This window comes from Boeremia exigua (assembly GCF_020726555.1).
Source record: "Boeremia exigua strain MPI-SDFR-AT-0100 chromosome Unknown C7974scaffold_1, whole genome shotgun sequence".
NCBI lineage: Eukaryota > Fungi > Ascomycota > Dothideomycetes > Pleosporales > Didymellaceae > Boeremia > Boeremia exigua.
The window spans coordinates 905,067-929,627 of NW_025763518.1; the positions used below are offsets into that span (position 1 = coordinate 905,067).

The following is a 24,561-nucleotide window of genomic DNA, read 5'->3' on the forward strand; positions in this document are numbered from 1 at the left end:
AAGAATTCATCGGCTAGACTGATTATCAAATTATTATGCTCTGCTGACTATACTTGCAAACATGAACCCTCAAAACATGCATCGAGAGCTCGGTGCTATGCTCTAGAGATGATGAATGCCACAGCTACGTGCAAGCATCAAGAAACAGGCGAACCTTAAAAGAGATGTGGAGACCAATCCCTCTGAACGCTAAACACCGGCAGATATCCTCCCAAACCATTATCACTGCAACAAACATGTTGCGTGAAAAGAAAGTCGTTGTCGTATGGACATGAAACATCGCGGACGGCCTAGACCTTGCTCTCAGGCTGCTCGATGTTCTCCTGGTGGCGAGCACGAGTACCATTCTTATCGGTAGATTCGAGAGAAGAGGTCTCGGCATGGCCGGCGAAGGTCGAGTGAGGCACCCACTTGCTGGAGTTGCGAGGCGACGTCTCCTTGAGCATGGTGTCTACCTGCTCGAGCGACAAGCCCTTCGTCTCGGGAACAAGGAAGTAGGCAAATACAACGCACGCAGTGCAGGTAGCACCCCAGACAAAGAAGACCTTGGTCTTGAGGTTGCCGTACTCCTCGTCAATCATATATGGCGTTATCAGCGCAATAATGCAGTTCCACAGCCAGTTGCTTGCTGTCGACAGAGCGACGCCCTTGGCGCGGATAGGGAGAGGGAAGATCTCGCCGATGACAACCCAGGCTGCTGGACCCCAGGTGGAGGCGAAGAAGAAGATGTAGAAGCAGGTGAAGACGATGAGACACAAGGAGGCGGCCTTGCTTCCCTCAGCGGCGGTACCCACGATGGCGATGACGAACTCGCAGACGAGCATGCCCACAGCACCATAGATGAGAAGCATGCGGCGACCGAATCGCTCAACAGTCCAGAAGGACAAAGGGGTGGAACCGACGTTCACTGCCGTAGTGATCATGGCTATGACGAAAGCGTTCTGAAGGCCGACGGTCTTGAAGAAGGTCGTTCCATAGTAGAAGACTATCACTGTTAGTGGCTATTTTCGCGAGCTTGAGTTCCTTGCTTACCGAAGTTCACACCAGTCCACTGCTGCATCATCTGAAGTGCCATACCAAGTACGACACGACGGAGATTGCTGTCGGCCGAGCGCCATCCACCAGTGAAGCAGCTGAGCCAGCCAGCGTTCATGTTCTTCGACTCAGATTGATAGTTGGCCTCAAGCTCGGCCAGTTCGTCCTTGACATACTCGGAGTCAACAGGCTGGCCGCGCAGCCTGCTCAGTGACTTTGCAGCATCTTCAAGACGACCACTCTTGACGTACCACTGCAGTAGATTAGCACAGAATAGTCTTCAAGGATTGTATGTACATACCCTCGGTGACTCGGGCAGAAGGAAGAGACCAGTTCCAAGGATCAAAGCCCAAGCGAACTGAATAGCAATCGGGATGCGGTAGGAGCTGGAGTCAGCACGGTTCATCGTGGAGTTATCAACCACAGCAGCGAGGAGTAGTCCGATGGTGATGCAGAACTGGTAACCAGATACAATGGCGCCTCGGACGGCCTTGGGTGCGACCTCGCTCATGTAGAGGATGATGACTGCGCTCACGAAACCAACTCCAACACCTGCAACCAAGCGTCCGACAACGAGCAGAGGCACCGCAGTGGAAGCTACCTGGAGGATAACACCGACAATGAAGACGCCACATCCAGAGATGATGGTCAAGCGGCGTCCGAGCCAATCGGCAAGAGAACCAGCGAAGAGCGCACCGAAGAATGTACCGGCGGACAGAATGGACACGATCAGAGACTTCTCCCAGGTTTGGTAGAGGCGGCCATTGTAGGCATCTTCAGAAGTGGAGGCGCCTGAGATGTCAGCTATGCGACTTCGACCACCCAATGTTTACTCACTGCCAAACTGTTGCTTGAAGGCATTCATGGCCAAGACACCACTGATGTAGCCAGAGTCATATCCAAACAAGATACTGCGTTTGTTAACAAGTGCTCCGTAGTCCTAGTAGCTGCATCAAAAGCTTACCCTCCAAATGCTGCGAAGACGCAAAGTAGATAGCCACGCAGCGTGACAGGCGCCTCGACGCGGTCGACGCCGCCGCCGCGATTGGCAGAACGTGCCCTGCCGCGCATTTTGAAACCTTGTCGAGCTTAAGCGACTGGTAGTAAGTAAGGGACAGATAACGTGGTCGCGGTATGCGGGGAGTGGAGTCGAGGTATGTGGTGCAACGAAGAAGGAATGTGTGGGGAAGCGAGCAAATATATTGTACCTGCAGCACGCGTGCACGGTAGTCTGGGCCGCGAGCGGCGAGCTAAAAGTGCGTCCTCGTGCGCGTGACGAGATTGCTGTACTTTCAAGGTGAAGGTAAGAACAAAGTGAAAGCACCGAATCGGGAAGGAATGCATGAGACATCCAAATGCGGAAGGAACGACGCAACAGCCATCAGCTCCGAGACCCTCACAAAGGTACTGGTAGGTCACACGACGTGTGTTCGACGGAGGTTCGACACGCGTGGCGATCCGTTTGCGTGGTAATTGAAGCTCGTGTAAGTATGATGCACCGTCGTCGATCTGTTGCCACGACAATCGATCTCGAGGACTGATTGCTATGATATTACACACGACTTACCAACTTAGCTGGCATTCCAGAACAAGCTCAGCCACACTATAGGCCGGTTCAAGACTCATGTTGTGGGTCGTATCACCGCAGGATCCGTGACAAGATTGATCAAGAACGTGTGACTACGCGGGAGAAGAAACGCGAAACGACCTCAGAAAGATATTTACCTAGACAGATTACAGTAGAAACAACGATGTACTAGCAAGGCAAAACCGCTTGCTGGGCAAGGTGGAACTTGAAACGTTAAGAAGGATACTGGGATAGCAAGAGATAACTTAAGTTCATAATGGTTGTCAAGGCTACCTACGTGACCCTCTATAACCGTTCATCGTGTTGTAAATATGGGCCTTTCGGCACACCACATGCGTTCCCTGTTTAAACGTGTTCGTGAACTGAATCTGGAATCTTAAACTCTACACTCTATACATACCACTACTTGAGCTCCGCCTTTATTCCCCTGCCACGCACGTAGCAGACCTCACCATAGATCATTCTGATCCAGCATTAGCTGTGCTGTCGTGTTTTTTGGACCGAACGCCTGTATGTACAAATCAGCATCTAATATACAAATGTCGAGCCTCTTGTTTACCAAAGCAGTAGCGGCGTGTTTCACGGCTTCTTTCGCGAAGTGCAGGTAATCGCCGTCCCCTGCTTGCTTCGCCCAGGATGCTGCAGCACATGATGCGTAAGATGTGAGGGATATTTAGGTCTTGATAGTAGCGCCATGCCAACTCCTCAGCCTTATCGTCCTCTCCATTGGCATACAACGAACAAAGTTCAATACGTGTGGTTCTGTAAACCGCCTCAGCATTTGTCAGAGGACGGCGCATGGTAGTCATAATCTCTGATTGGACAAACGCCGTCCAATAAGCAGAAAAGAAAGCAGTAAGGCAATCAGCGAGTAAATGGAATCAATGACAGGGTGCCCTCCTGAGAGAGGCTATGTATTGCAAATGAATTTGACATGAGCGTTTAAATAAATTGAAAGAATTACTACGAGACCTGAGTGAAAGTAACACAAGAGGAGAAGAACTTTCCAATACGGAAATGTAAAACCTGAACCAGCCGGCGCGCATGTTCTTCGATTCGAATTGAATCAATGATACCCCAGCATGTCAAAAACGCCAGTTGATTAACGTAAGAATCCAAAAATCAAGAAATATACTAGGATACTGACAAACAGTCTTAAGCCCTATACTGGGTGTCCCGCATGGCTTCTTCATACGTTGGCCGCGCGACTTCGTCATAACTGGGAGGAGCGTCTTCGTGGTGGGTTCGTTCCGAGCTGAAGCTGCGACGCTTTTGCTCCCTACGAGCTTCCTCGCTCTTCCTTTCAGGCCTGGTATCATTCCGCGTGAAGTGACTGCGTGCTGCACCAGATGATGATGACTCTGCAGGTGCGTATGCTTCAACAGCCTGTCGACGCAGTCAGTGTAAGTTGGTAGAGCGGTTTGCTAGAAGCAAGACCTACCAATGCAGCTTTCTTTGCCTTTCGTTCGTCTCTTTTTTCTTTGATCTTCTTCCCACCCTCTTGCAAGCCAAGGGCTACACCCATCACGAGCATGCCGGCCATTGTGCGAGGTTGATACTCGGTCCAATGGTTTTGTTGGGCAGCGGGTTTGACTAAATAAGTCTCTAGAGCTGGTGAATTGTTTGCAGCAAGTGCTCTCAGCTCACGGCGTTGCTGTCGTCGAGCAGCGCACCGGGACCGTTGCTGGGCTTCAACTGGCGACCAGATTTGGAGTGTTTGTTGCTGGTGCTTGCGACTACGACACATGATGAGTGAAATGCTAAGTAAATCGGGCAGTGACTTTGATAAAGTGGATCTTTATGGTTGAAGGTGTCGGGGATGCTACACAAAGACTTTCTTACATCTTATAGCTTGGTGAATGAATTCTTCGTACGGCAGGACGGAGGAATAGGTCTGCGAGAAACGCACTATGATGCGATATCGTGTGCTACGGCTCAAGTCCCTCAAGATAGTTGGGTGGTGTTTGGACGCTGCGGAGCTACCTTGAGGTTCTTACGGCCGGAAGTCTTGACGTAGGTAACGCCTCAGTGGCGTTGAAAGCTGCTGGGCAAAGCTCATTGGCCCCGCAGATATTAGCATCAACATCAGCTTAACATTCGACCTCACGCTCGCGAATATTTTGCAAAGCTCCTGCCTGTCGCATCTGCAAAGGACCGTTCGCTAGGGTCAAGGTCTCGGGTAAGGCAACCTAGGTCGGAATGCACATAGATCTCTCATTCACAGGTTGTCGCGCTCGCCTTTGATAGCTCATTATCAATTGATTCGCAAGTAAAGTTGCTCACGCGTTTGTGGCTGTCACATCTAGTGTGAAGAGGCGGGGTATGGACCTCGATCAACATGTTGTTGATTGAGGCTGAATGCTGCACGTGGGATCCTCAGGATTGGGTCGAGTGGAGCGCAGCTCCACCGTAGCGCTGTATGTATACGAACGTAGCAATTGTTGCGTCTTGGTTTCTCACATTACTCACTGCCAGATAGCTGTCATCGCTCCTCAAGCAATTGGAAACTCCCGCCTCGAGTCTCCATTGCGCGAATACGAAACTCGGTTCTAGGATCTCGTGGGATCAGTTAGCAGACCTTGTTTGTGACCGAGAGCTTCAGGCAACTATATGTGAGATCTACTGCGCTCCGTGGTCTTTTACCCATTGGGTGGCTTCAACTTTCAAGTACCCGTAGAGGCGCCGACGCAATCTCGATTCCAGATCCCCCCACGGCTAGTAAGCCGTCACCGCTAGAAGACTGGCATTATATACCAGCATGATACCTAGGCAGTTAGTCATACGAGCAGCCACTGTGTGATCCGACGAGGGATCTTATTGCTGCTTTGCGCATGGGTCAACCACAGGTACTCACGCGAGCTGATACCGCTTTTGGTAAGCGCAAACCTTCCCGCCAGTGACGTCTCGCAATTTGCCATGCTTTGCTTCCGTGAACCGGGTGTGGGGAGCCTCCCCGCTGCTTCGTCGGTGGCTCTCGTAAATTGGCACTCGGTAGCAGCGATAGCTATCTTGTTCTAGCGGGTGTACGAGTTTTCAGGACCTTATCAGCGTCCGCCATATAATAGGTAACCTTTGTCCTCGGCTTTGGCCTTGCATGCATTCATCGTTCTCAGGATCAATCAGCCCCAATGCATCTCAGGTCTTCAATTGTATCGGCAGCCTTGTGGCTCGCCGTGGACGCCGCACCGAGCTACAGCACATCTCCAAATGCGACAATTGAGTTCAAACACTGGCCAGCCAATGCATCAAGAGCCCTCAGCAACATGATCGTCAAAAATGCCAACCAAAGCAACTATGCGGTGTTTGATATGGACAACACCAGCTACCGATACGATCTCGAAGAGTCACTTCTCCCCTTCCTTGAGAACCGCGGCATCCTGACTCGTGACAACCTGGACCCGACGCTGAAGCTGATTGACTTCAAGGACACGGCCAATTATACAGAGACGCTGTATAGCTACTACCTTCGTTTGTGTGAAGACGATGACTTCATCTGCTACCCATGGGCCGCGCAAGTCTGGTCAGGGTTTACGCTTCGCGAGTTGAAGGTCTTCGTCGACGAACTCATGGCTCTCAACTCGACTATTCCTACCACGTACTGGGATGGCGATGAGGTCGTTAGTACAACGATCAATTCTCCCCAAGTCTTCCGGGGCCAAGCAGAGTTGTATAATGCGTTGATGGACAACGGCATCGAAGTATACGTTATCAGCGCCGCCCACGAAGAGCTTGTCCGTATGGTAGCCAGCGACCCGAAATACGGCTACAACGTTCCACCGCAGAACGTCATCGGCGTGACGACCATGCTTGTGAACTCGACCTCGGGCTTTCTTACAAACGCTCGGAAGCAAATCGCTGAGGGTACCTACGACCCAGAAGCGAACCTGGATCTTGTTATGGGACCTTACCTCTGGACCCCTGCCACATGGTTTGCTGGCAAATGGGCTGCCATCCTGACCTACATCGATCAATGGAAGCGACCAATCCTGGCAGCTGGAGATACTCCAGGCTCAGACAGCTACATGCTGTTCCACGGTGTGGATACAGCAAAGGGTGGCATTCATCTGTGGATCAACCGCCGAGATGCGTACTTGGAAAGGATCCAGGGCGAGATCCGCAACAACACAGCTGCGCAGATCGCGAATGGCAGAGAGGTCACTGCTGACAAGAACTGGGTGTTTGTTAAGCCTGCAGATATACTGTAAGTCTGCAGTGCGGTGGGAATCTAGTCTTCAAGCGTAACAATTGAACTGCTACAAATTTCCCCTCTTGATCGAGTGTCGTCTTTTCAAGGAAGCAGACACATGGGTTCTGATTCGCAGCAATGCCGCGTTATCATCACATGTGAGTCGATCATACGTGCCAAATCACTCGCATTTTGATGTTGTGTTGGTGTCTGCCGATATGGAAGCTGCGTTGTTGTGATTTGCAATCGTTGACTGCAATGCATGCTTAAGTAAGCAACACCTGTTTGTGATGACGTGAGCTCAAGGCTAAATCGCAGGGTTCGGAGGCGCGGCACGCAGACACGCCTATTGCGCAATTGTAATAATTGCTCTGTTCAGTATTAGTGTTCCGTTGCTTTCGTGCGGACAATGGACACAATGTTCCCCGCTTACCATGATCTCGGGCTTACCGTTCCGTGACGTGTAGATCGATTTCTAAGCAGGCAGGAGCACCTAAGACAGAGCTCCCATGTAACCCCTCATTGATGCATGCACGCTGACAGATGTCACTACTACGGCCACTTATATTCCAGGTCCCTGGGCTCATCACTCGAAGCTCGCTACAAGCTCCCAGACACCAATTGCGAACCCTATTCCACACCTCGACCAAACGCACGCAACAAGCACTCACCAAGATGGCTGACGAACGACCCACAGGCCTGAAGGCGAGCAAAGGCATCGAACTGCTCACATGGGGAACGCCGAACGGCTGGAAAGCCTCAATTCTGTTGGAAGAGCTTAAGGATGCATACGGCAAGGACTACACCTGGCAGGGCGTCAACATTGGCCAGAACATCCAGAAAGAGGAGTGGTTCACCAAGCTGGGGCCAAACGGACGAATTCCTGTCATCGTCGACCACGACAAAGGCAGCTTTCCCGTACAAGAAGGGCTTGGTAAGTTCTTCAACCATGAGCTGCAGGCCCCATACTGACAGATACAGCTATCTTGTCCTACCTAACACGTCACTACGACCCCGAGCACAAGTTTAGCTTCGCTGACGACCTTGACGTTTCCCGCGCTGAACAATGGATGGCATGGCAGCATGGCGGTCTTGGCCCTATGCAGGGACAGGCCAACCACTTTAATCGCATGGCAAAGGAGCGTATTGCATACGGCATGCAGAGGTACACAGGCGAGACTGAGCGTCTTGCTGGGATTCTCGACACGCAACTCAAGAGTAACGAATACCTCGTCGGCAACAAGTACAGCATTGCTGATATTGCCAACTTCGGTTGGGTTCACATCCTCCGGTTCTCTGGTATCGAGTTTGACGAGTTCCCTCATTTGAAGGCTTGGTGGGAGCGTGTTCTGGCTCGCCCGGCTGTCCAGCGCGGTCTGGATATCCCGTCGAAGTCTGGCTACGGCAACGATTCCTATCTGCAAAAGCTGAAGGACGACAAAGAGTTTGCTGAGAAGGAGCACCAGCTCAAAGAGCAAATCAAGGCGGCAAAAGAACAGTACGGATACAAGTTCTCTTCTCCATGAGCCACCAGTCGTAGCGAACTGCGCAATGCGGCGCTGATCTAATCTATAATTGCCAGGAGAAGAATCAAATCATACTATCCAAATAACAGGCCCCTTCATGTGAGACCCTCCGCACTGAATGCATTTACCAGCGTCACGTTGACCTTCACGATTAAGAAAGCCACCCATGCCATCAATCGTAAGATTGAACATAATCAAACTGCCTCAAAGTGTCCGGTGTTACACGTGCTACAGCGTTCCTCACAGCGCTGCTGGCTTTGGTGCATTGTGAGCCAATCAAAGTCGCGCGGACCCTTGAGCCTCGAACGGGCGCCTATGACGGCAGCCAAGTATCGCGGATTGCGCCAGAACAGGGTCTCTTGGATCCGTTCACAAGCTCACAGGCGCCAAACAGCGAAGAAGGAGTTGGGCAATGTCAGAGCAATGCAAGGGGCGCGCGTTGCAGCGCGTTGCTGAGGCTCAAGATCGTGCGCATATCTTACTACGCGCATCCCACTGCATGCAGTTTCACTGATTTCCAAGAACCACTTGAGCCGTTTTATCATTTGCATCTGGCATTTCCGTTCCTCTAGAGCAAGCCTCACGCGTTGCCTCCTTTGTCGATCACTATACAGAAACAGCGTCCTCGTGAACAGGCCTGGCAGCCACATCCCACGTCACAACGTCATAGCCCTTCAAGGACGTTGTTCAACTTCACACTCGAACTTCTCTCCCAAGCGCACACTCTTGTGAAGCAGTCGCACTGTAAACAAACAACGTCTTTATCCGCAGTCAGCTATATTGCTATTGCGCAGAGCTTGCAAAAATCCGAGACACGAAATACACCTATCGAACCTACAAAATAACGAGCTCACCGCTTCATAAAATTCCGCCTACGCACTGAAGAAGTCAGGTACGTGTAATCAACATCAACATCACAATCAAAGCTAATAATGCTTCAGCTTCCTATCATGGCATTCAAGTTCCTATCTCGTAGATCGCTGAAGGGCGAGAAAGCCACCCTTGGCACCTCATTCTGGTCACACTTCTCGGTGGATGGAGCCATTCTGATTTTCTTGCGCTTCTTCCAGTTCGTCTTGGGTATAACCGTCATCGGTCTTTACGCTGTCGACTTGGATAATGCACGCAAAGCTGGAAAATACACCGACTCGAAATGGGTCTGGGCCGTTGTGTGCGGTACTCTGGGTGCCGTCATGGCGCTTGCCGCGATGGTACCATACCTGATGAAGAGCTGGTACTTCTTCTTCGTCGACTTTCTCGTTTTTGTTTGTTACCTCGTCGCATTTGGCATCTTCGGCAAGATGTACATCCCTGAAGACGCCGAAGGCAACAAAGGCATAATCCGGATGAAGAACGCCGTTTGGGTGTTGTTGGCCAACATGCTTCTGTGGTTTATCACCTCAGTTTGGAATGGTTTCAAGTTCTGGAAGCACCGTCATGCACGTACTACACACACTGGACGCGCTCAAACGCACGTCTAAGTGTTCTTCCTTGACTTCAAGAGAGAGTGTATGACATGCTTGCTGACAGAAGGTTGCGCAGAGCATTATATTCGAGGTACATATCGACATCTCTCCTTGGCCTTCTCCAGAGAAGCAATATCCGACGGTCTTTACAACAGCCCCGGCACCAGAACCAGACACTCGTTTGCGAGCACCACCGATCTCGAAGCACTATTGGCACCCACCCACCATACACGTACCCAGAACTGCAACCCTTCGATCAAGTCATTCTCCGTTGCCTCCGCCAGCGTCCACACCAGCGCCCACATCAGCGCCCACACCAGCGCCTGAGTACAGGACTTTGCCAACGACGTCTGAGCGATGTCGCCTCGAAACCCGGACGACGCAAACTACACGCACACAGGCTCCGACTACAATTCCCATATTCCTGGTGGAGGATTCTCAAACAGGGCCACAGTTGAAGAAAGTGTCCACACCCGCAGATCTTGCACTTTTCATTAGATCTTTGCCATCGATACCCCATTGAATTAGCGTCCAGCACAATAGCATTCCCCGCAATAATACTACAATTCCTTTCTACAAGAAGACCGTTACGCATGTGTGCTTCTTCTAAAAATTGTTGGCGAACTGTGTCTGATGCGTGGCCGCGTCGAAAATGACTCGCGTTTGCATTGTGCTAGTGATTGCGTCCATGCTAGTTGCTGGCGTGGCCCGATTGAGACTACGTAGTGCGTGTGCCTGAAGAGGCCCTGGTCTCGGCATGTTCCTGACTTAGTCAACGATGTGAACAAGTCGTACTCTCTTTGACGACTGAGGCGAGCGATGTTCTAATTGACAAACACATATGTTTTAGCCCAGCTGCTCCGAGGGAACAACAAGAAGCCGGGCTGGATCATTAAGGCAAGGGTTGTGTTTGTTAGAGAAGGAGCACGAACAACAAATATCACGCGAATTAGGCAATGGAAGGTAATGTGAAGGTGAAAGGTATTTATTGGTATCTCATAGCCTCATAATCATGCTGCAGGGACAAATGTCGCACTGCATTCCAATCTGATCCTATCGATATTCCGTTGCGAACCGCATTGTGAAGTCGTCGACCGCTAGGTTGATGAAGTGTTATGCTGACGTTCTCTGTGTCGTGTTAGTGAAAGACCATGAGCGGGGTTGAGCTGAAGCTTACCAAGTGATTCGAATGAGATGTTTAGACGGAGCGCTTGTTGGCCTCAGCGGAGCCCTCGTGCTTGGACTGGTCGATCTTGTCGCCAGCGGCACCAAGAGCACCGGAGACACGGTCGCCGATGGAGTCCTGTCCGGGAACGTTGCCCTTGGCCTGCTGCTTGTTGGCCTCCTTGGAAGCCTCAGCAGAGCTGCCCTGGATGGTCTCGGAGACGTAGTTGGCGGCGTTGGAGATGGAGTTGCCGATCTGACCGACGATACCCTCGTTGGGCTTGTTGGCGTTGGGAGCAGACATATTGAAGGTTGGTTGGGGTGGTTGTTTGTTTGGAAGGTAGTAGAGTTTGTGATGTGAGTGTTGTGATGAGACAATGACGGAGGGGAAGAGGCTGTTTATATACAGCTCGAGGGCACAGAAGCGGGGCAGGAGCCTATGGTGAGTGAAGGCGCGAGTGCTGGATCCAGCCATAGTTGACGTCACAGGCAGGCACGTCATGAGGTGCAGCGAGCCACAGCTGCTCCAGACCAGGCCTGAAACGACTGGATTCAGATCACATGCTGCACGCAAATGTCTAATGCAAGGCACAATTCCCATGCCGATCCGCGTCATTTCTTCGATGCTGAACCACGGGTTCCAGCCTGCGGGAGTAGTGGGGCATGGAGGGGCACTATACGTCATCGCTTGCAGCTCCCCCGCGGCCAAGCTTGAGCTCGCAATGCGGAAGGCAGCACAAACAACGCCGCAAGCAATGCGACACGTGCAAATTTTGGCCACCATCACATGCAGCCGGGGAAGCACTTATCCTGATTGCAACCATGACAAGTGTCTGTGGGCTTGCGAAGGCGATGTTGCGGCGTTGCAGCGTTGCAGCTCGTGCTCTGGTGGCTCAGCTCTAGACGCCTAGAAGCGAATCAGCAAACACGAGGCATTGTGTACTCTTCTCAATTGAGCTAGGCTTCTCCATCGTGATCGCGATCGAGACTGAGTTTAATTGTGCTTCTTTCTTCTACCTAACACGTATCCTGACCCCACTGCGCCCGTGATGTGTTGCATAACATGCAGAAGATGATGGAAGACCGATGTACAAAGCCGACGTCAAGTGCTGCGCATCTGTGGGTTCTCCATGCTGACAAGACATCGTTAAAGTGGGCATTATGATGACATCTGCGTTCACTCAGGGCCTCAGCCTTGTCACGCGAACCTCGGCATGGCAATGGGACACAATGGCGTTGCTTCGGGGACCGTGTTACAGACATCCAACGCTTCCAGGAGAGCCCGTGTCCTTCTGAGGACAGGTTGCGATATCGATCTAACTACTTCTCGATCTGCACCACGTTAGCCTGGATAGGTACTGGTACCTCGCCCAAGTGGCTGCCTATACGTGGCGAATGTCTACCTCAAACCTCACCAAACCCGGCATCGTCCGGGTCTTGTGTCACCACCGCCTGTACCCGTCGTACAGCGTCCTGAATTCGGCAGGTTGTAAGTAAGCTTGAAACGAAGCACACCGCCATCCGGGCCTGGACGCGGAAGCTATACACTTTTACGCAAGCGTTGGTCGCTGCTTCCAATGCTCAGTAGGATCCTGGCTTCTGGCATCCCTCACACCTACCACGATGTTGAAATGCATTATCCGTCTGCCATATCAATATGTTCTTGAGGAATAACCTGGAGGCCTTCACGCCTGTACTGTGTGGTAGAGTAGCGACAGATTCATGCCATCAGAGCAAATCGAGTCTGCGGATCCAAGTTTGATTGTGCTCTCTCACTCAAGTCGAGCCGAACTTGAACCAACTCGTGCCACAAAGATATCATAGTGAGCTGTATTGACTCTGTTGCATTAGTAACTGTGATTCAGGTATACACATGCCAGAAATCGAACAAATCGCATGGCGTGTTGTACAGATAGCTGTGAAAGACTTGATCGACGTGCACCAGACATCAGCATTGAGAAGCAAATCCTCTACTTCTCTGGGAAGTCAACAGAATAAGATAATAACACTAGGGCGGCATTGCAGATGCCTGAAGGGCATGGCGAAACGATCTTCCCGCACCTTTAGCCGACATGATCCCCAGCTTGGCCCTTCCGTAGCGCACCCCCAAACGCGGGGTACCCCATATCGGCTCGGAAAACTGCTGTTCAGGATAGCAGCTGCACTTTCGGTGCATTTGTATCCTTTTCGCAGCACTTATGGGTGATGCTCCGGGACGTCTCGGGCACTATCGTTCCGACTGCAATCGTCGATACCTTGTTGCTTCCGGATGAGACCCTGCGTCAGAGGGATAAGCATGTGAGTCCGGTTCGTGCAATGCGATTCGTGATGGTGTGGTTGGGCAGATATGTGCGCAACTTTCAACGTTCAGGCGTCACTGACGAGTCGTCCCCATTTCGTCTCTTGATTCATGGTGTGGTGTGGTCGAGTAATTTGAGCGAGGTTATTCCGTCTGGCCATTGTCTCTGAGTCGTCGGAAGCTCGGTCTGGCTTTCCGTGACAATCGATCTGCCGTATGTCCACACGATGAGTGAACAACAATAAAGTTTCTACCAAAAGTCAGTGACCCACATTTTCGGATATCGCTTCAGCAACATTGGTTGGGTGCCCATGTATCGCTTGGAGATGATCATTTGCCCGTTTGTACGGTTCTTCTAAAGCCTCTAAACTGCAGTCACAATGCTCAAAATCATCTAAGGAGGCTGATTCAAAAGGAAATCAAAGCCTGGTCCAGCAGGCGCAAACGCCACCAGTCGTTTGTCACGGGGGTATCGTATCTCAAAGGATGGTGCATTTCGGCCGATGTCGTTGTCGACGGTCCCTGTCTCTCCTGCCGCCTGCTCGCCTGGGATTCCCACTGGTTCTTGGGTCTTGAGGAACATGTCGCCGTTCATTCGCGTCTTTGCGGATGATTTGCCGACATAGATCGACGAAGGCCTCGTCTACATTGGCTCTCCTCCGTGCACTAGTCTCGAAATAAGGTGTGTTCCACTCCCGAGATGTCGCGAATGCCTTTGGACGTGGAATTGCCCGGTCCTCTTCGAGATCGGATTTGTTGCCAACAAGCACCATAGGAACGTTATCGTCTTCTTTGATACGTTTGATTTGCTCCCGCAATTCGGCGAGTTCGTGGAATGAAGATGCAGACGTTATTGCGAAGACGAGGAGAAAGCCTTGTCCGGTCTTCATATATAGCTCTCTGTCAATTGTGAGTTTGGAAACCGCTGGTGGACTTGGAGACAATACCTCATGGCAGCTATAGCACGGTTAGCGCATAATACAGGTAAAAGTTGTGTGTCGCTTACTGAATTGTTCTGTCCCTGCAGTATCGAGAATCTCCAGAATGACATGGCGGCCCTGATAATTGATCAGAAGTTGAGATGGCGCATTCGTATGATCATTTACTAACATCCACTTCGATTTGCTTGCGGTATGAGTCTTCAATCGTGGGATCATAGCTTTCTATCCACACATTCTGCACAAATTGTGCTGCTTGTGGTCAGTCTCGTTGAGATTCTATCGCTACGATCTTGCCAGCAACGTACCTGTTAGACAACTTTTCCCGACTCCACCTAATGCGCCACCATCGTCAGTTGTGCTCTAGCATGCCATCGGTGGGTTACTAGCTTACCCGATCCAAGAACAACTATGTGGTACTCTCTTTGCGACATTCTTCAGGTTTCTCAAACGTCGTGAGGAAAACAGAGCAGTGCACGCGGGAAATGTGTTCCTGGCTTCAAGTGGCACGAGCTGCCACGGAAGGACAAGCGGCCCAAATCGCGGCTCTCCTAGCTCGACCGAAGCTTAATTGGTTCCAGCGACAACGATGCTTCACAATATCGGCACTTCCGTCGCGAGGAGATTGCGTTTGGCCTGTTCCTGCGATTTGGATGGAATAATGCGCGTTCGTTGTGAGCCAACCACACTGCTGCGGCAGCTTGTTAGCTGTGTAAACTTTGGACGAGTGGCATCCAATCAGCAGGTGAAGTTCTCAAGAACACCACGAGCAAGCCATTGAGGCAAATCGGGGCCACAGGGTTCCTTAGTTGTCCGCGCAGGCGCAACTTACCTCTGTCTTTTGCGGCGAGGTTGGGAGTTCGAAGAAATTTTCCAGTGGTTATCGATAAGCGCGACAGCAGGGAGGGAAGGGGTAGGGAGCAAGTAGGCGGACAAGTGATGGAGGGTATTGCGTATGCGAAGTCGAGCGCGACGCCGTGATTAAGAGTTGTTCAGTCGCCCTATACTTGGCAGGGTTCAGTAGGGTCGGTGTGTAGTGACATGTTCAGACTCTTGCGGTGCCGCCGCGCTGGAAGCCAGCTCGACTTGAAAGCTGCCAGCCGGTGTAACGTATGCCGTGATCCGCGCAAACGTTGCCATGTATTTTATTACATTGCTCCTTCTGGTCGAGCGTTTGCCAAAGCGGTTGGCTTAGCAGCAGGAATGGTCCGACCGACATCATCGAGGCCAGTCCGCTGTGCAAAATACCCGAAGGAGCATGGTCGCTGGGCAGACCTAAACCGGCAGACCGGGCCCATCCCGAATTCCCCCAATCCCATCCCGAATACCCCCCCAATCCCATGGTAGCGTCTCCCGAGCGATTCACCATTGCTCTAGCTCGAAGATAGATCAAGCCTCAAATGTTGCTATCTGAATCTATGTTGTCTATGAGACTGCACTTTCTAGTGACTGCTGCGACTGAATCAGAACCTGGTGGACCTGACTGATCTCTAGGTGGTCCCTGACCTGATTGACTCGTTTGGAAATGAAGGCTCAGACATGGCAAGGTAATGACGCCAGTGTTGAGGACTTGGTGTCGCTGAAGTGGGTTCGTGGCATTGATCAGTGTGATACAAATGCGTCTTGGCCATTTCCACGTGGCAGACAGTGACGCCGCGCTGCGCTGTCTGGACCTCAGTTGTACCTTTGGTGTGCTTGAATCAAGAACTGAGCGCTTAGATATGTAACAGACAGGTATCGGGAGGGATGGAGACCTACTGGGAATGTCCTGCGCGCCCAAAGATGGAAATCTCATTTGCCAGGAGGTGCCTCACGCCTGCCGTTATCTAGAGAAGGTCCGCCGGCACCCTGCCGCTTCCCCGTCAGCCGGGATTCGCGTATCGTGGGTCACGTCTCCACGGAGTACAGATGTTTGATATTGACAAAACACGGCCAAGAGTACTCAACATGGAAGCAGACTGGCTAAGTCCCGGCCTCGTCCCTTCAAGGAAGGCTGCAGTTGGCAGAGTCAAGAAAAGGCTTTCATGTGTATTCGGCCCAGATCGGTTAGTCGATCGGAGAGGAAGACGGACCGGACGTGAATGCCAAGCATTTGAGCTCATTGCGGAGCAAGCAGACATCGAGCTTGCTGCTTGACGCGACGCCAGCAGCCATACCCCGCGATGCGTTTCCATGCTGCACTGAGCCTTGCAGCTTGTCTCGCGCCCGTGTCGGCCATTTTTGAGGACGATGCCTATCACATTGACTTCCACTATGCACTTTTAGGCCTACCAAAGCACGATGGTACCTTCTTTCAAAGACCATATGGTGGCTCGAAGGCTTCCCTACTATATTCGATCTCGGAAAACCAGACAATCGGCGCGATCAATCCCAAAGACGGCGTGCTTGTTTGGCGACAACATCCTGCGTCAGAACCCCGCGGGAAAGGCCACCTAAGAGCAGCCGACGAGCAGGATACAGTCATCAGCGCCGTAGGCAACCGAGTTGCAGCTTGGAGCTCATCAGACGGCAGGCTGGTATGGGAGACAAATGTTGATGGGGCAGTTGTGGAGGACTTGGAGATCCTGGAACAGGAGGATGGCATCACGAAGGACCAAGCCAAGGATGCCATCGTTCTTGTATCTGGTACCAGTCATGGCGTCAAAAGGCTCGATGGGAAGACTGGCCGTGTGAAGTGGACCTACGAGGACACCAGGTTAGCAATTTTTTGTTACCGAGTGCGAAGGCTATACTGACCCCGCTCCTAGCAACGACACGCCCTTCCAAATATCCACCTCACCTACGACGATCTATTACATCTCACTACACTCTTCGATAATTGGTTCAGGCTCGAAGCTGAAGATCACTTCCCTCAGTCCCATCACTGGCAAGAAGCTCGACCAGTACACGCTAAGCTCTGACGCCGAGATCACATCAAGGGATCACATTGTTTTCGCTGGAGCGAACACTGCGGCACCTATACTTGCGTGGACCGACAAGACCAACAAAGTTCTCAAGGTCAATATCATTGGCACGAAGACGGTGGCAAGCTTCGACACGCCTGGGAAGAACCCTATCGAGAAAGTGGTTTTGCACGCACCAGGGCACGTCAACTCCCAAGCGCATTTCCTCGTTGAGTATCAGACTCCTTTTGGACACTCTGCAGAGGTCTATCACGTCGATCTCAAGAGTAACAGTGTATCAAAGGCGTACAGCCTTCCTGAGCTGGACGGGAGGGGAACGTTTGCTACTAGCACAACTGATGCCAACGTCTACTTCACCAGAATTACCGAAGATGAGATTCTCGTAGTTTCCTCGGCCTCTCATGGCATACTCGGTCGTTGGCCCACAGCGAGGTCGCCTGCTTTGGCGGGGGCATATCCGGTACACGCAAACTCAGAGGTAGTCGTCAAATCTGGAGCAACGACTGCCGCCAGGTCAGCTGTGCTGTTCTCGAACGGACAGTGGGCCCTGATTCTCAATGGTGAGATTGCTTGGACTCGGCCCGAGTTCTTGTCCCAAACTTCGTCTGCTGTGTGGGCACGTCTACCGGAGGTCGAAGCTCTCGCAGCCGAATTAGAAGTCGAGCGCCACCAGAACATAGTTTCAGCTTACATTCACCGAGTCAAGAGGCATATTCAAGACCTCGAGCACTTTCCAGCATGGGCACAGAGCCTCCCACAGCGTCTCCTTGGGAACGTTGTTGGTAAGCCGAAGCAAACTACTGTCGATGACATTCAGCAGGATACGTTTGGCTTCCACAGGCTTGTCATTGTTGCGACTGAGAAAGGTCGTCTTGCGGCACTGGACGTAGGCGCTCGTGGCAAGGTGCTGTGGAACGTGCACCTTACACAATTCGCTGATACAGTATTCGAGTATCCAACCCTAAGGGCGCACAGTGGCTACGTTGAGGTCAGGGACCCAAGCTTTCAGGGCTCGCTGTTCATCAACGCCACCACAGGCGGCACGGCATCTTACGTCAACCTCCATTTACACGGCCCTCTACTTGCTGAAGGCCAGAAGCTTGTGTCTTTTACCCTTGACAATGGTGCCCTCGTAGGGTCTTTGGTCAACGAAGCGAGCACTGAATCTGTTTGGACCTTTGAACCGCCGAGTGGTGAGCGCATAGTCGGATATACCACCCGACCCGTCGATGATCCTGTTGCTTCTATTGGTAACGTTCTTGGTGACCGAAGAGTACTCTACAAGTACTTAAACCCGAACCTCGTGTTAGTTACAGCGGTATCTGAGTCCGCACGTACCGCCTCGGTCTATTTGCTGGACTCTGCTTCCGGCCAGCTGCTTCACACCATGTCACACTCTGATGTTGACACTTCTCGGCCAATCCCTTCCACCATCTCGGAGAACTGGTTTAGCTATGCTTTAACCATAGACTCTACCGCTTCTCCAGAATCTCGTGGCCACCAGCTCGTTGTTTCCGACCTTTACGAGTCCCCACTACCGGACGATCGTGGCCCGCTGGGTGCTTCATCTAACTCTTCGGCTGTGAAGCCGTCGAGTTCCCAGGGCGACGCATCAAAGCCGTATGTGTTGTCGCAGAGCTACCAAATTGCAGCGGAGATTTCGCACATGGCGGTGACTCAGACAAAACAAGGCATCACTAGCCGCGAGCTTCTCATTACCATTCCATCAACGAACTCCATCGTCGGTGTTCCTCGCCAGGTCATCGACCCACGACGTCCGATTGGCCGCGACCCTACGCCGCAAGAACAGGCAGAAGGCCTCGCCAGATACGCTCCTCTTCTCCCTCTCGACTCGAAGTGGCATCTTACTCACAAATATGAGGTTTTGGGTATCAGGGAAGTCATCACAAGTAAAAGCGGTATTGAGAGCACAAGTTTGGTGTTCGCTTACGGCCATGATATATTTGGCACTCGGGTTGCCCCCAGTTTCGCATTCGATATTCTGGGTAAGGGTTTCAACAAGATTCAGATGCTTCTTACTGTCGCTGCATTGTTTGTAGGCGTCTTATTCGTTGCTCCCTTGGTAAGTCTGCCATGCCGACTTTGTGCCACAATGAACTTACGTTATACACAGGTCAGGAGAAAGCAGATCAACTCTCTCTGGACGATACCCTAGATTTTCCAAGCGTACTATGTCTCGGCGTGGCTTAAGAGCAAATGTATCATACTTTGCTTATCAGTTCAGACACAACTGTTCAGACGGACTTGGATTGACCAGCGGTCATATTTCTAAAGAGTGTACTACCAGATGGCATGATGTCATACATACGCGTAGGTCGACAATAGGAGAAGTGGGTGTTGCAATTCTGTCGCAGCTAGCCATAACACCGTGCTAAATCCGGAATAGAATCGTCATACGAACGGGGCGTAGTCTAGCAGTATATAATAGCTTGGTGGTCCACATACTCTGTCAATCGCACTTCAAACCCTTATACAGGCTAAGGCTACGATCGCATCGGACCTTGCATTACACTGACAGCTCCAACTCTGTGAACGCCACTATCTTCAATATTCATCCAACAGTCCGCGAGCCAGAGACGAATATGAGCAAAATATCAGATCAGAGCAAATTCTCCAACAAGCTTCAGGGATCGCGAGTGCTCATCATCGGCGGGTCCTCTGGCATTGGGTACAGCGTTGCTGAAGCGTGCCTCGAGAATGGCGCTCTTGTTATGATAGCGTCTTCGAATTCAGCCAGAATAGAGACCGCCATTGCTAAGTTGCAATCATCGTACCCGTCTGCCAAGTCCAAAATTCGCGGCCACGCTGTAGACCTCTCTAGATCGGAGACGTTAGAGTCGGAGCTGAAGACGCTATTCGAACAAACCGTCAAAGACATGGGCGGCGACAAGTTGGACCATGTCATCTTCACTGCCGGCGACGCTATTGCCGCTATGCAGCTTGTAGAGATAACAATGGAGAGCATACTCAAAGCAGGCCAAATTCGTTTCTTCGCCCCCCTCCTGGCTGCGAAGTTCATTCCCCAATACATCAAGAACTCTCATGAAAGCAGCTACACTATCACTACTGGAAGTGTTAGTGAGCGTCCCATACCAGGCTGGAGCGTTATCGGTTCATTTGCGGGCGGTCATCACTCTATGGTCAGGAACCTGGCATTGGACATGAAGCCTATCAGAGTCAACGGCGTCAGTCCTGGTGTAGTCGATACAGAGATGTGGCACATGCCTAAGGAACAGAAGGAACATATGATGGAGCAAATGAGCGAGAAGATGGCGACCGGAACGCCGGGCAGACCGGAGTGGGTGGCTGAGAGCTATCTGGGTATCATGAAAGACTACAACATGGACGGCTCGATGGTTAGAACTGACGGTGGCGGTCTGTTTATGTAAAGCTTGAGTCTATTCAAACAACATATACACTTAAACAACATGTTTTTTTCCGCCCGGCATCTTCCGTTTGTGAACAAATATCACCTTGTTTCACGAATTACTGTGCCTAGTTGGTCACTCCCCCACGTCTGCCCAAGTAGCCTACAAGCTGAGACAACTGTTGGCTAAGGAGAAGCTCATGTCATCGCGGCTTGACGCAGGATAAGCACTGCAGATCTGAGCTTGAGGGAAGACTTGTGGAACAAGAGGACGTGCAGTTTCAGACTGTGATTGGCTGTGTCTCGTACCCAGTTAGGGGTCTTGATGTCCAAATGCACTGAGACCTTTCGTTGAAGCCTTTTCCAAAGTATTAGTTTGAAAGTCAGTCAGAGACGGGAACAAATTGAAACGGCCTATGTGTTGTCGAGTTTCTGGTCTCGAGAAAGAAATGACATATGTGTGTCGGGTTGAAATTGCTCGGTCGACTAGGTGTGTGAAGGACGATACGCAATACGATCAGCTGCCTATCATACAACACTGCATGACACCTGCCCCTCGGTCGTCAGTGCATATTTCCGCCACATTGGTGTCCTCGCAATGAGCGATACGGTACACGATGCCCCACCATGAATTCACCCGTTCCTCGGAACAACCCCGCAGTACCATGTGAACGGAGCATGCGCCGAAGAACGCTCCGACGCCGACGCTGCTGGGCCATCCAAACCCCACGTTGCTCGTTATCCGCATCTCTTTTGCTGACACGATCCACGCCTCGCATCACTTTCCCTGCTTGATCACAGCAATGCACCCCAGAGTATCACATTGCACGACGTGCAGCATACCGTGGCCCCAGTAAATCCAACAAATCCAATGCCGTTGACGTCGGCGGGAGGTGTAGCCGGCGTGATAGGGAAAGCCAAGCTAGCTAAACGATAAGTCGACACATCGCGACCGAAGTTTGAGTTCGGCGGCCCGTTTGTGAAGTCGCAATCGATCCCGCGGCAGATGACGCCTGCCAGTGCTTTCCCGCCGATGCGGTACCAAGGATCTTGGTGGGCTGTAGTAGTGTGATGGCTCAAGCTCTTTATCTCGCTTTTCTGCTCGGCGCCATGCCGGTCAAAGGGATGGGCGGAAAATTGCGGTAAATGCCAATCTGAGAAGCGTTGCGATGATAGCGATACTAGGAGCAGGTTCTTGTGCCAGAGCTGCCAGTCGACGCGGCAATCGCGCGACTTGTTGAGATGTCTGAGGGCAAGCTGTTAGGCTGATATTGCCAGAATAAGAATGGGGTTCTTGACGCCAGCGCATGGCTTTGTGACCTCAATTAGGCATGTGACATCTCTAAGAGTTAAGAAGATTGAAGTGCAAGTAGAATTGCTTGCTGAGATCACTATGAAACTATGTACATGTCGATAAGCCATTGGGGGTATTATGTGAGAAAAAGCGAACGAGTGACCGCCTTTTTACCTCGCTATGCTGCGCTAATGTGAACACCCAATTGATGCAATAAGAAGATCAGGAAATGCGTAACGATTAAGCCTCGCCTACCTCGAAAATATGAACGCGAGACCTGCTCTCGGGTTTGGGTGGTATATGGTGGTGAAGAGGCTTCTTTGGTGAAGATTTTCCAGAGGTTGGAGCAGGCTTCGAGCTATCTGAGCAGCATCTTGGATCTTCAAAGCTTCCAGGGCAACAACAATCAACGTTCCGGATTAGGCTGGTGTTCAAAACTTCGCGGATGGTAATACGTTTCTCGGGGATCGGATGCAACATTCTGAGGATGAGATGCCTGATAGCCGGTCCCTCAATCATGTTGAAGAGCTTGCCACATTTTGGATAGCCGTCCGGGCCATCGAACAGCTCACCATCCGGATGCTCTTTCAGCCAATCTTGCCAGCCCCTCTTGAATCTGGCATAGTACTCAAATTCAGACTTAGCAGCCTGCCATGGACATCCCCCAAAGGTCATCGTGATGTAAACAATGGCACATGACCATATATCGAGCGGACGAGGGTCGTAGGAAGCTCGCTTCGCCAGCACTTCAGGCGCGATGTAGGGTAGACTACCGCAGATACCGGGAGATGACAACCGAACTGCTCCCATATTTTTGCCACACTGGCCCCCAGATGCACGAAGACCCGGATGTTCACCACTGAAGACCTCTGCAACACCAAAATCGGAGATCTTGAGATGCCCATTCTTATCGACCAAGAGATTTTCGAGCTTGATATCGCGATGGGCGACCCCGTGACTATGCAGGTAGTCGACGCCTCCGAGTAGTTGCTTGAAGAAGCATAAGCGGTCTTCGCGACTATAGAATCCCTCGACACCGCTAGCGAACAATTTTCTTTCAACTAGGGAGTAAATCTCGCCGTGAGTACAGTACTCCATAACGTGGTTCCAGCGGCCACGGTGTGTACAAAGACGGAGAGTCTCGACAATATTGGGGTGGTGTAGGCTCTGAGCGATGCTGTACTCAGACTTGATCTTCATTATGTAGTCTTCCTCTGTCTCTTCTGGATTGCGCTCTCGAAATATCTTGACAGCAACCAGTTGCTCATCCCGAGACACGCCTCGACGAGCCATGATCCGCACTTCGGCTGTTGCACCTTTGCCTAGAATCTTCCCACGTTTTCCAGGCATGAGACTTGAGCCCTTGAACTCCTTGTCAAGCTCACATTGATCTATGATGTAGTCGCTCGGGAGATTAAGACTGAGGCGGCGGGCTTTCATACCTACACCCTTCTCAGGGGGCTTGGAGAAAGTGTTCAACATCCCAGCCGTCGGTTTGTCATCGTCTCGCCCAACCTGCAGCATATGATCTGTACTTGCGGATCGCCTTCTTGTCCACGTATGCCTCTTGTTGTCAGGGACCTTATCAGCCCAGGTGATACCAGGCCTCGCAGGTTGCATGCTTGAGAGAGCTGTGGAGGACATAGGTTTTCTGTCAAGACGAGTTTTCCTTTCCTGGTCGTCATTCGAAGCGGTTCCGGTTGGCGAGTCTGCTGGTGGCGGTGGAGTGGCTATTCGGGAGGATCTTTGGGGGCTTCTTGAAAGGGAGAAAGAGCTATGTCTTCTTCTGCTCCTGGCGAAATCGAAAGCCGAATTATCAATGTCGGTAATATGTTCAAATGCGGATGCAGCATGTAAAGGACCGGTCGTGACCCTGAAATCTGGAGTCTGGCGAGTCTCATGTTGATCTGGACTAGACTCCTTGGAATCCTCCTTAGGGGTGTTCCGTCGATGCAATTTACTTCGCACGAACGAGCCAACGCGTCGTCCGAACCCCCTTTTCTCAGGTGGTGTCTGATTCCCAGACTGAGGGGTAGGCTTTTCTGTTGCTTGAGGCACTAGGCTGGTGGGAATGCAATCAGCAGCGGTCTTCGATGTTGTGTCAGTTTCATCTGCGTGCTCGTCGGTGCGAAACGGGTGGGAGAAAGATATGTTTTCGCTAGTGTGGCTGGTTGGTGTCAAGGGTTCGGCACACTCGCTCGCTGTGCGAATGCTTTCATCCTCCTCTTCGATGGCATGATGGTATTCGACCATTCGCGAATTTCGACGATGCAAGTGTTCAGATACAAATTGATCGTCGTGCGACTGTGTTATGATGGGCGGTTCTGCATCAGGTACGGACATGACGAAGATAGATAGCTCTTGTGTTGACCAGCGCCGTCCTCACGATCATGTGTGGTGGATTGTGCTATGAGATCGAGAGAACCACCGTTCTGGTCAGGCTCGCTGTAGAGAACTTGGCCGGTGATAGGTTGATTCGAGCGGGCAGCAGGGAGTCGAGCGTGAGAGAGGTGAAGAGACCAGCTTTGAACGCGCCATCCAAATAGAGAAGTTTTAAATGTAGAACGGCCAGGAATTGTACTTGATTGTGAATGAAGCAAGGCTTTGTGTGAATCAATAACGGAGGGCCCGGCCAGTATAAGTCAGACGGCAGTGACGTCCACTGGCTCGCTTCTTCGCTTCAAGTGTGGGTCGCAGGATTTAGGAAAACCTGGCGCTGATGGCGGAACAGCGCGAGAAAGGTCTCCTTACCCGAATTTCGACTGGCGCTATGG

The 24,561-nt window shown here is 51.5% G+C and overlaps 10 protein-coding genes across 10 annotated transcripts; 5 read left to right on the top strand and 5 right to left on the bottom strand.

Moving 5' to 3' along the window:
* Window positions 1-11: 11 nt before the first annotated feature.
* Window positions 12-2,190, bottom strand: C7974DRAFT_419375 (MFS monosaccharide transporter-like protein). The gene is made up of 5 exons (XM_046144208.1): window positions 2,000-2,190; window positions 1,873-1,946; window positions 1,337-1,827; window positions 1,033-1,288; window positions 12-985 (listed from the first exon to the last, which is right to left on the bottom strand). Exons 1-5 carry the CDS (start codon window positions 2,104-2,106, stop codon window positions 291-293), a joined length of 1,623 nt encoding a protein of 540 aa, XP_046002552.1. The 5' UTR covers window positions 2,107-2,190; the 3' UTR covers window positions 12-290.
* A 1,588-nt stretch (window positions 2,191-3,778) lies between these two features.
* On the bottom strand, window positions 3,779-4,166 carry C7974DRAFT_407516 (uncharacterized protein; the record flags this gene model as incomplete). Its single annotated transcript, XM_046143246.1, has 2 exons — window positions 3,779-4,009; window positions 4,065-4,166. The coding sequence occupies 2 exons, from the start codon at window positions 4,164-4,166 to the stop codon at window positions 3,779-3,781; spliced, it is 333 nt and encodes a 110-aa protein (XP_046002553.1).
* A 1,444-nt stretch (window positions 4,167-5,610) lies between these two features.
* C7974DRAFT_382258 (uncharacterized protein) lies at window positions 5,611-7,156 on the top strand. Its single transcript, XM_046140662.1, has one exon. It carries the CDS (start codon window positions 5,752-5,754, stop codon window positions 6,826-6,828), a length of 1,077 nt encoding a protein of 358 aa, XP_046002554.1. The 5' UTR covers window positions 5,611-5,751; the 3' UTR covers window positions 6,829-7,156.
* Window positions 7,157-7,163: 7 nt separating this feature from the next.
* On the top strand, window positions 7,164-8,554 carry C7974DRAFT_6711 (glutathione S-transferase II). The gene is made up of 3 exons (XM_046147055.1): window positions 7,164-7,743; window positions 7,791-8,434; window positions 8,496-8,554. The coding sequence occupies exons 1-2, from the start codon at window positions 7,353-7,355 to the stop codon at window positions 8,333-8,335; spliced, it is 936 nt and encodes a 311-aa protein (XP_046002555.1). The 5' UTR covers window positions 7,164-7,352; the 3' UTR covers window positions 8,336-8,434; window positions 8,496-8,554.
* Window positions 8,555-8,814: 260 nt separating this feature from the next.
* C7974DRAFT_6707 (uncharacterized protein) lies at window positions 8,815-9,961 on the top strand. Its single transcript, XM_046147053.1, has 2 exons — window positions 8,815-9,227; window positions 9,277-9,961. The coding sequence occupies exon 2, from the start codon at window positions 9,286-9,288 to the stop codon at window positions 9,814-9,816; it is 531 nt and encodes a 176-aa protein (XP_046002556.1). The 5' UTR covers window positions 8,815-9,227; window positions 9,277-9,285; the 3' UTR covers window positions 9,817-9,961.
* Window positions 9,962-10,771: 810 nt separating this feature from the next.
* On the bottom strand, window positions 10,772-11,530 carry C7974DRAFT_419380 (uncharacterized protein). Its single transcript, XM_046144209.1, has 2 exons — window positions 10,979-11,530; window positions 10,772-10,929 (listed from the first exon to the last, which is right to left on the bottom strand). The coding sequence occupies exon 1, from the start codon at window positions 11,465-11,467 to the stop codon at window positions 11,000-11,002; it is 468 nt and encodes a 155-aa protein (XP_046002557.1). The 5' UTR covers window positions 11,468-11,530; the 3' UTR covers window positions 10,772-10,929; window positions 10,979-10,999.
* A 1,927-nt stretch (window positions 11,531-13,457) lies between these two features.
* Window positions 13,458-14,871, bottom strand: C7974DRAFT_6839 (ras family-domain-containing protein). The gene is made up of 6 exons (XM_046147080.1): window positions 14,597-14,871; window positions 14,511-14,537; window positions 14,375-14,454; window positions 14,271-14,322; window positions 14,212-14,221; window positions 13,458-14,164 (listed from the first exon to the last, which is right to left on the bottom strand). Exons 1-6 carry the CDS (start codon window positions 14,634-14,636, stop codon window positions 13,744-13,746), a joined length of 630 nt encoding a protein of 209 aa, XP_046002558.1. The 5' UTR covers window positions 14,637-14,871; the 3' UTR covers window positions 13,458-13,743.
* Window positions 14,872-16,303: 1,432 nt separating this feature from the next.
* Window positions 16,304-19,495, top strand: C7974DRAFT_6826 (uncharacterized protein). Its single transcript, XM_046147078.1, has 3 exons — window positions 16,304-16,897; window positions 16,950-19,188; window positions 19,240-19,495. The coding sequence occupies exons 1-3, from the start codon at window positions 16,365-16,367 to the stop codon at window positions 19,279-19,281; spliced, it is 2,814 nt and encodes a 937-aa protein (XP_046002559.1). The 5' UTR covers window positions 16,304-16,364; the 3' UTR covers window positions 19,282-19,495.
* Window positions 19,495-20,594, top strand: C7974DRAFT_6719 (uncharacterized protein). Its single transcript, XM_046147059.1, has one exon. The coding sequence runs from the start codon at window positions 19,709-19,711 to the stop codon at window positions 20,513-20,515; it is 807 nt and encodes a 268-aa protein (XP_046002560.1). The 5' UTR covers window positions 19,495-19,708; the 3' UTR covers window positions 20,516-20,594.
* A 416-nt stretch (window positions 20,595-21,010) lies between these two features.
* C7974DRAFT_371008 (kinase-like domain-containing protein) lies at window positions 21,011-24,130 on the bottom strand (the record flags this gene model as incomplete). Its single annotated transcript, XM_046139993.1, has 3 exons — window positions 21,011-21,265; window positions 21,337-21,750; window positions 22,043-24,130. The coding sequence occupies 3 exons, from the start codon at window positions 24,128-24,130 to the stop codon at window positions 21,011-21,013; spliced, it is 2,757 nt and encodes a 918-aa protein (XP_046002561.1).
* Window positions 24,131-24,561: the final 431 nt, after the last annotated feature.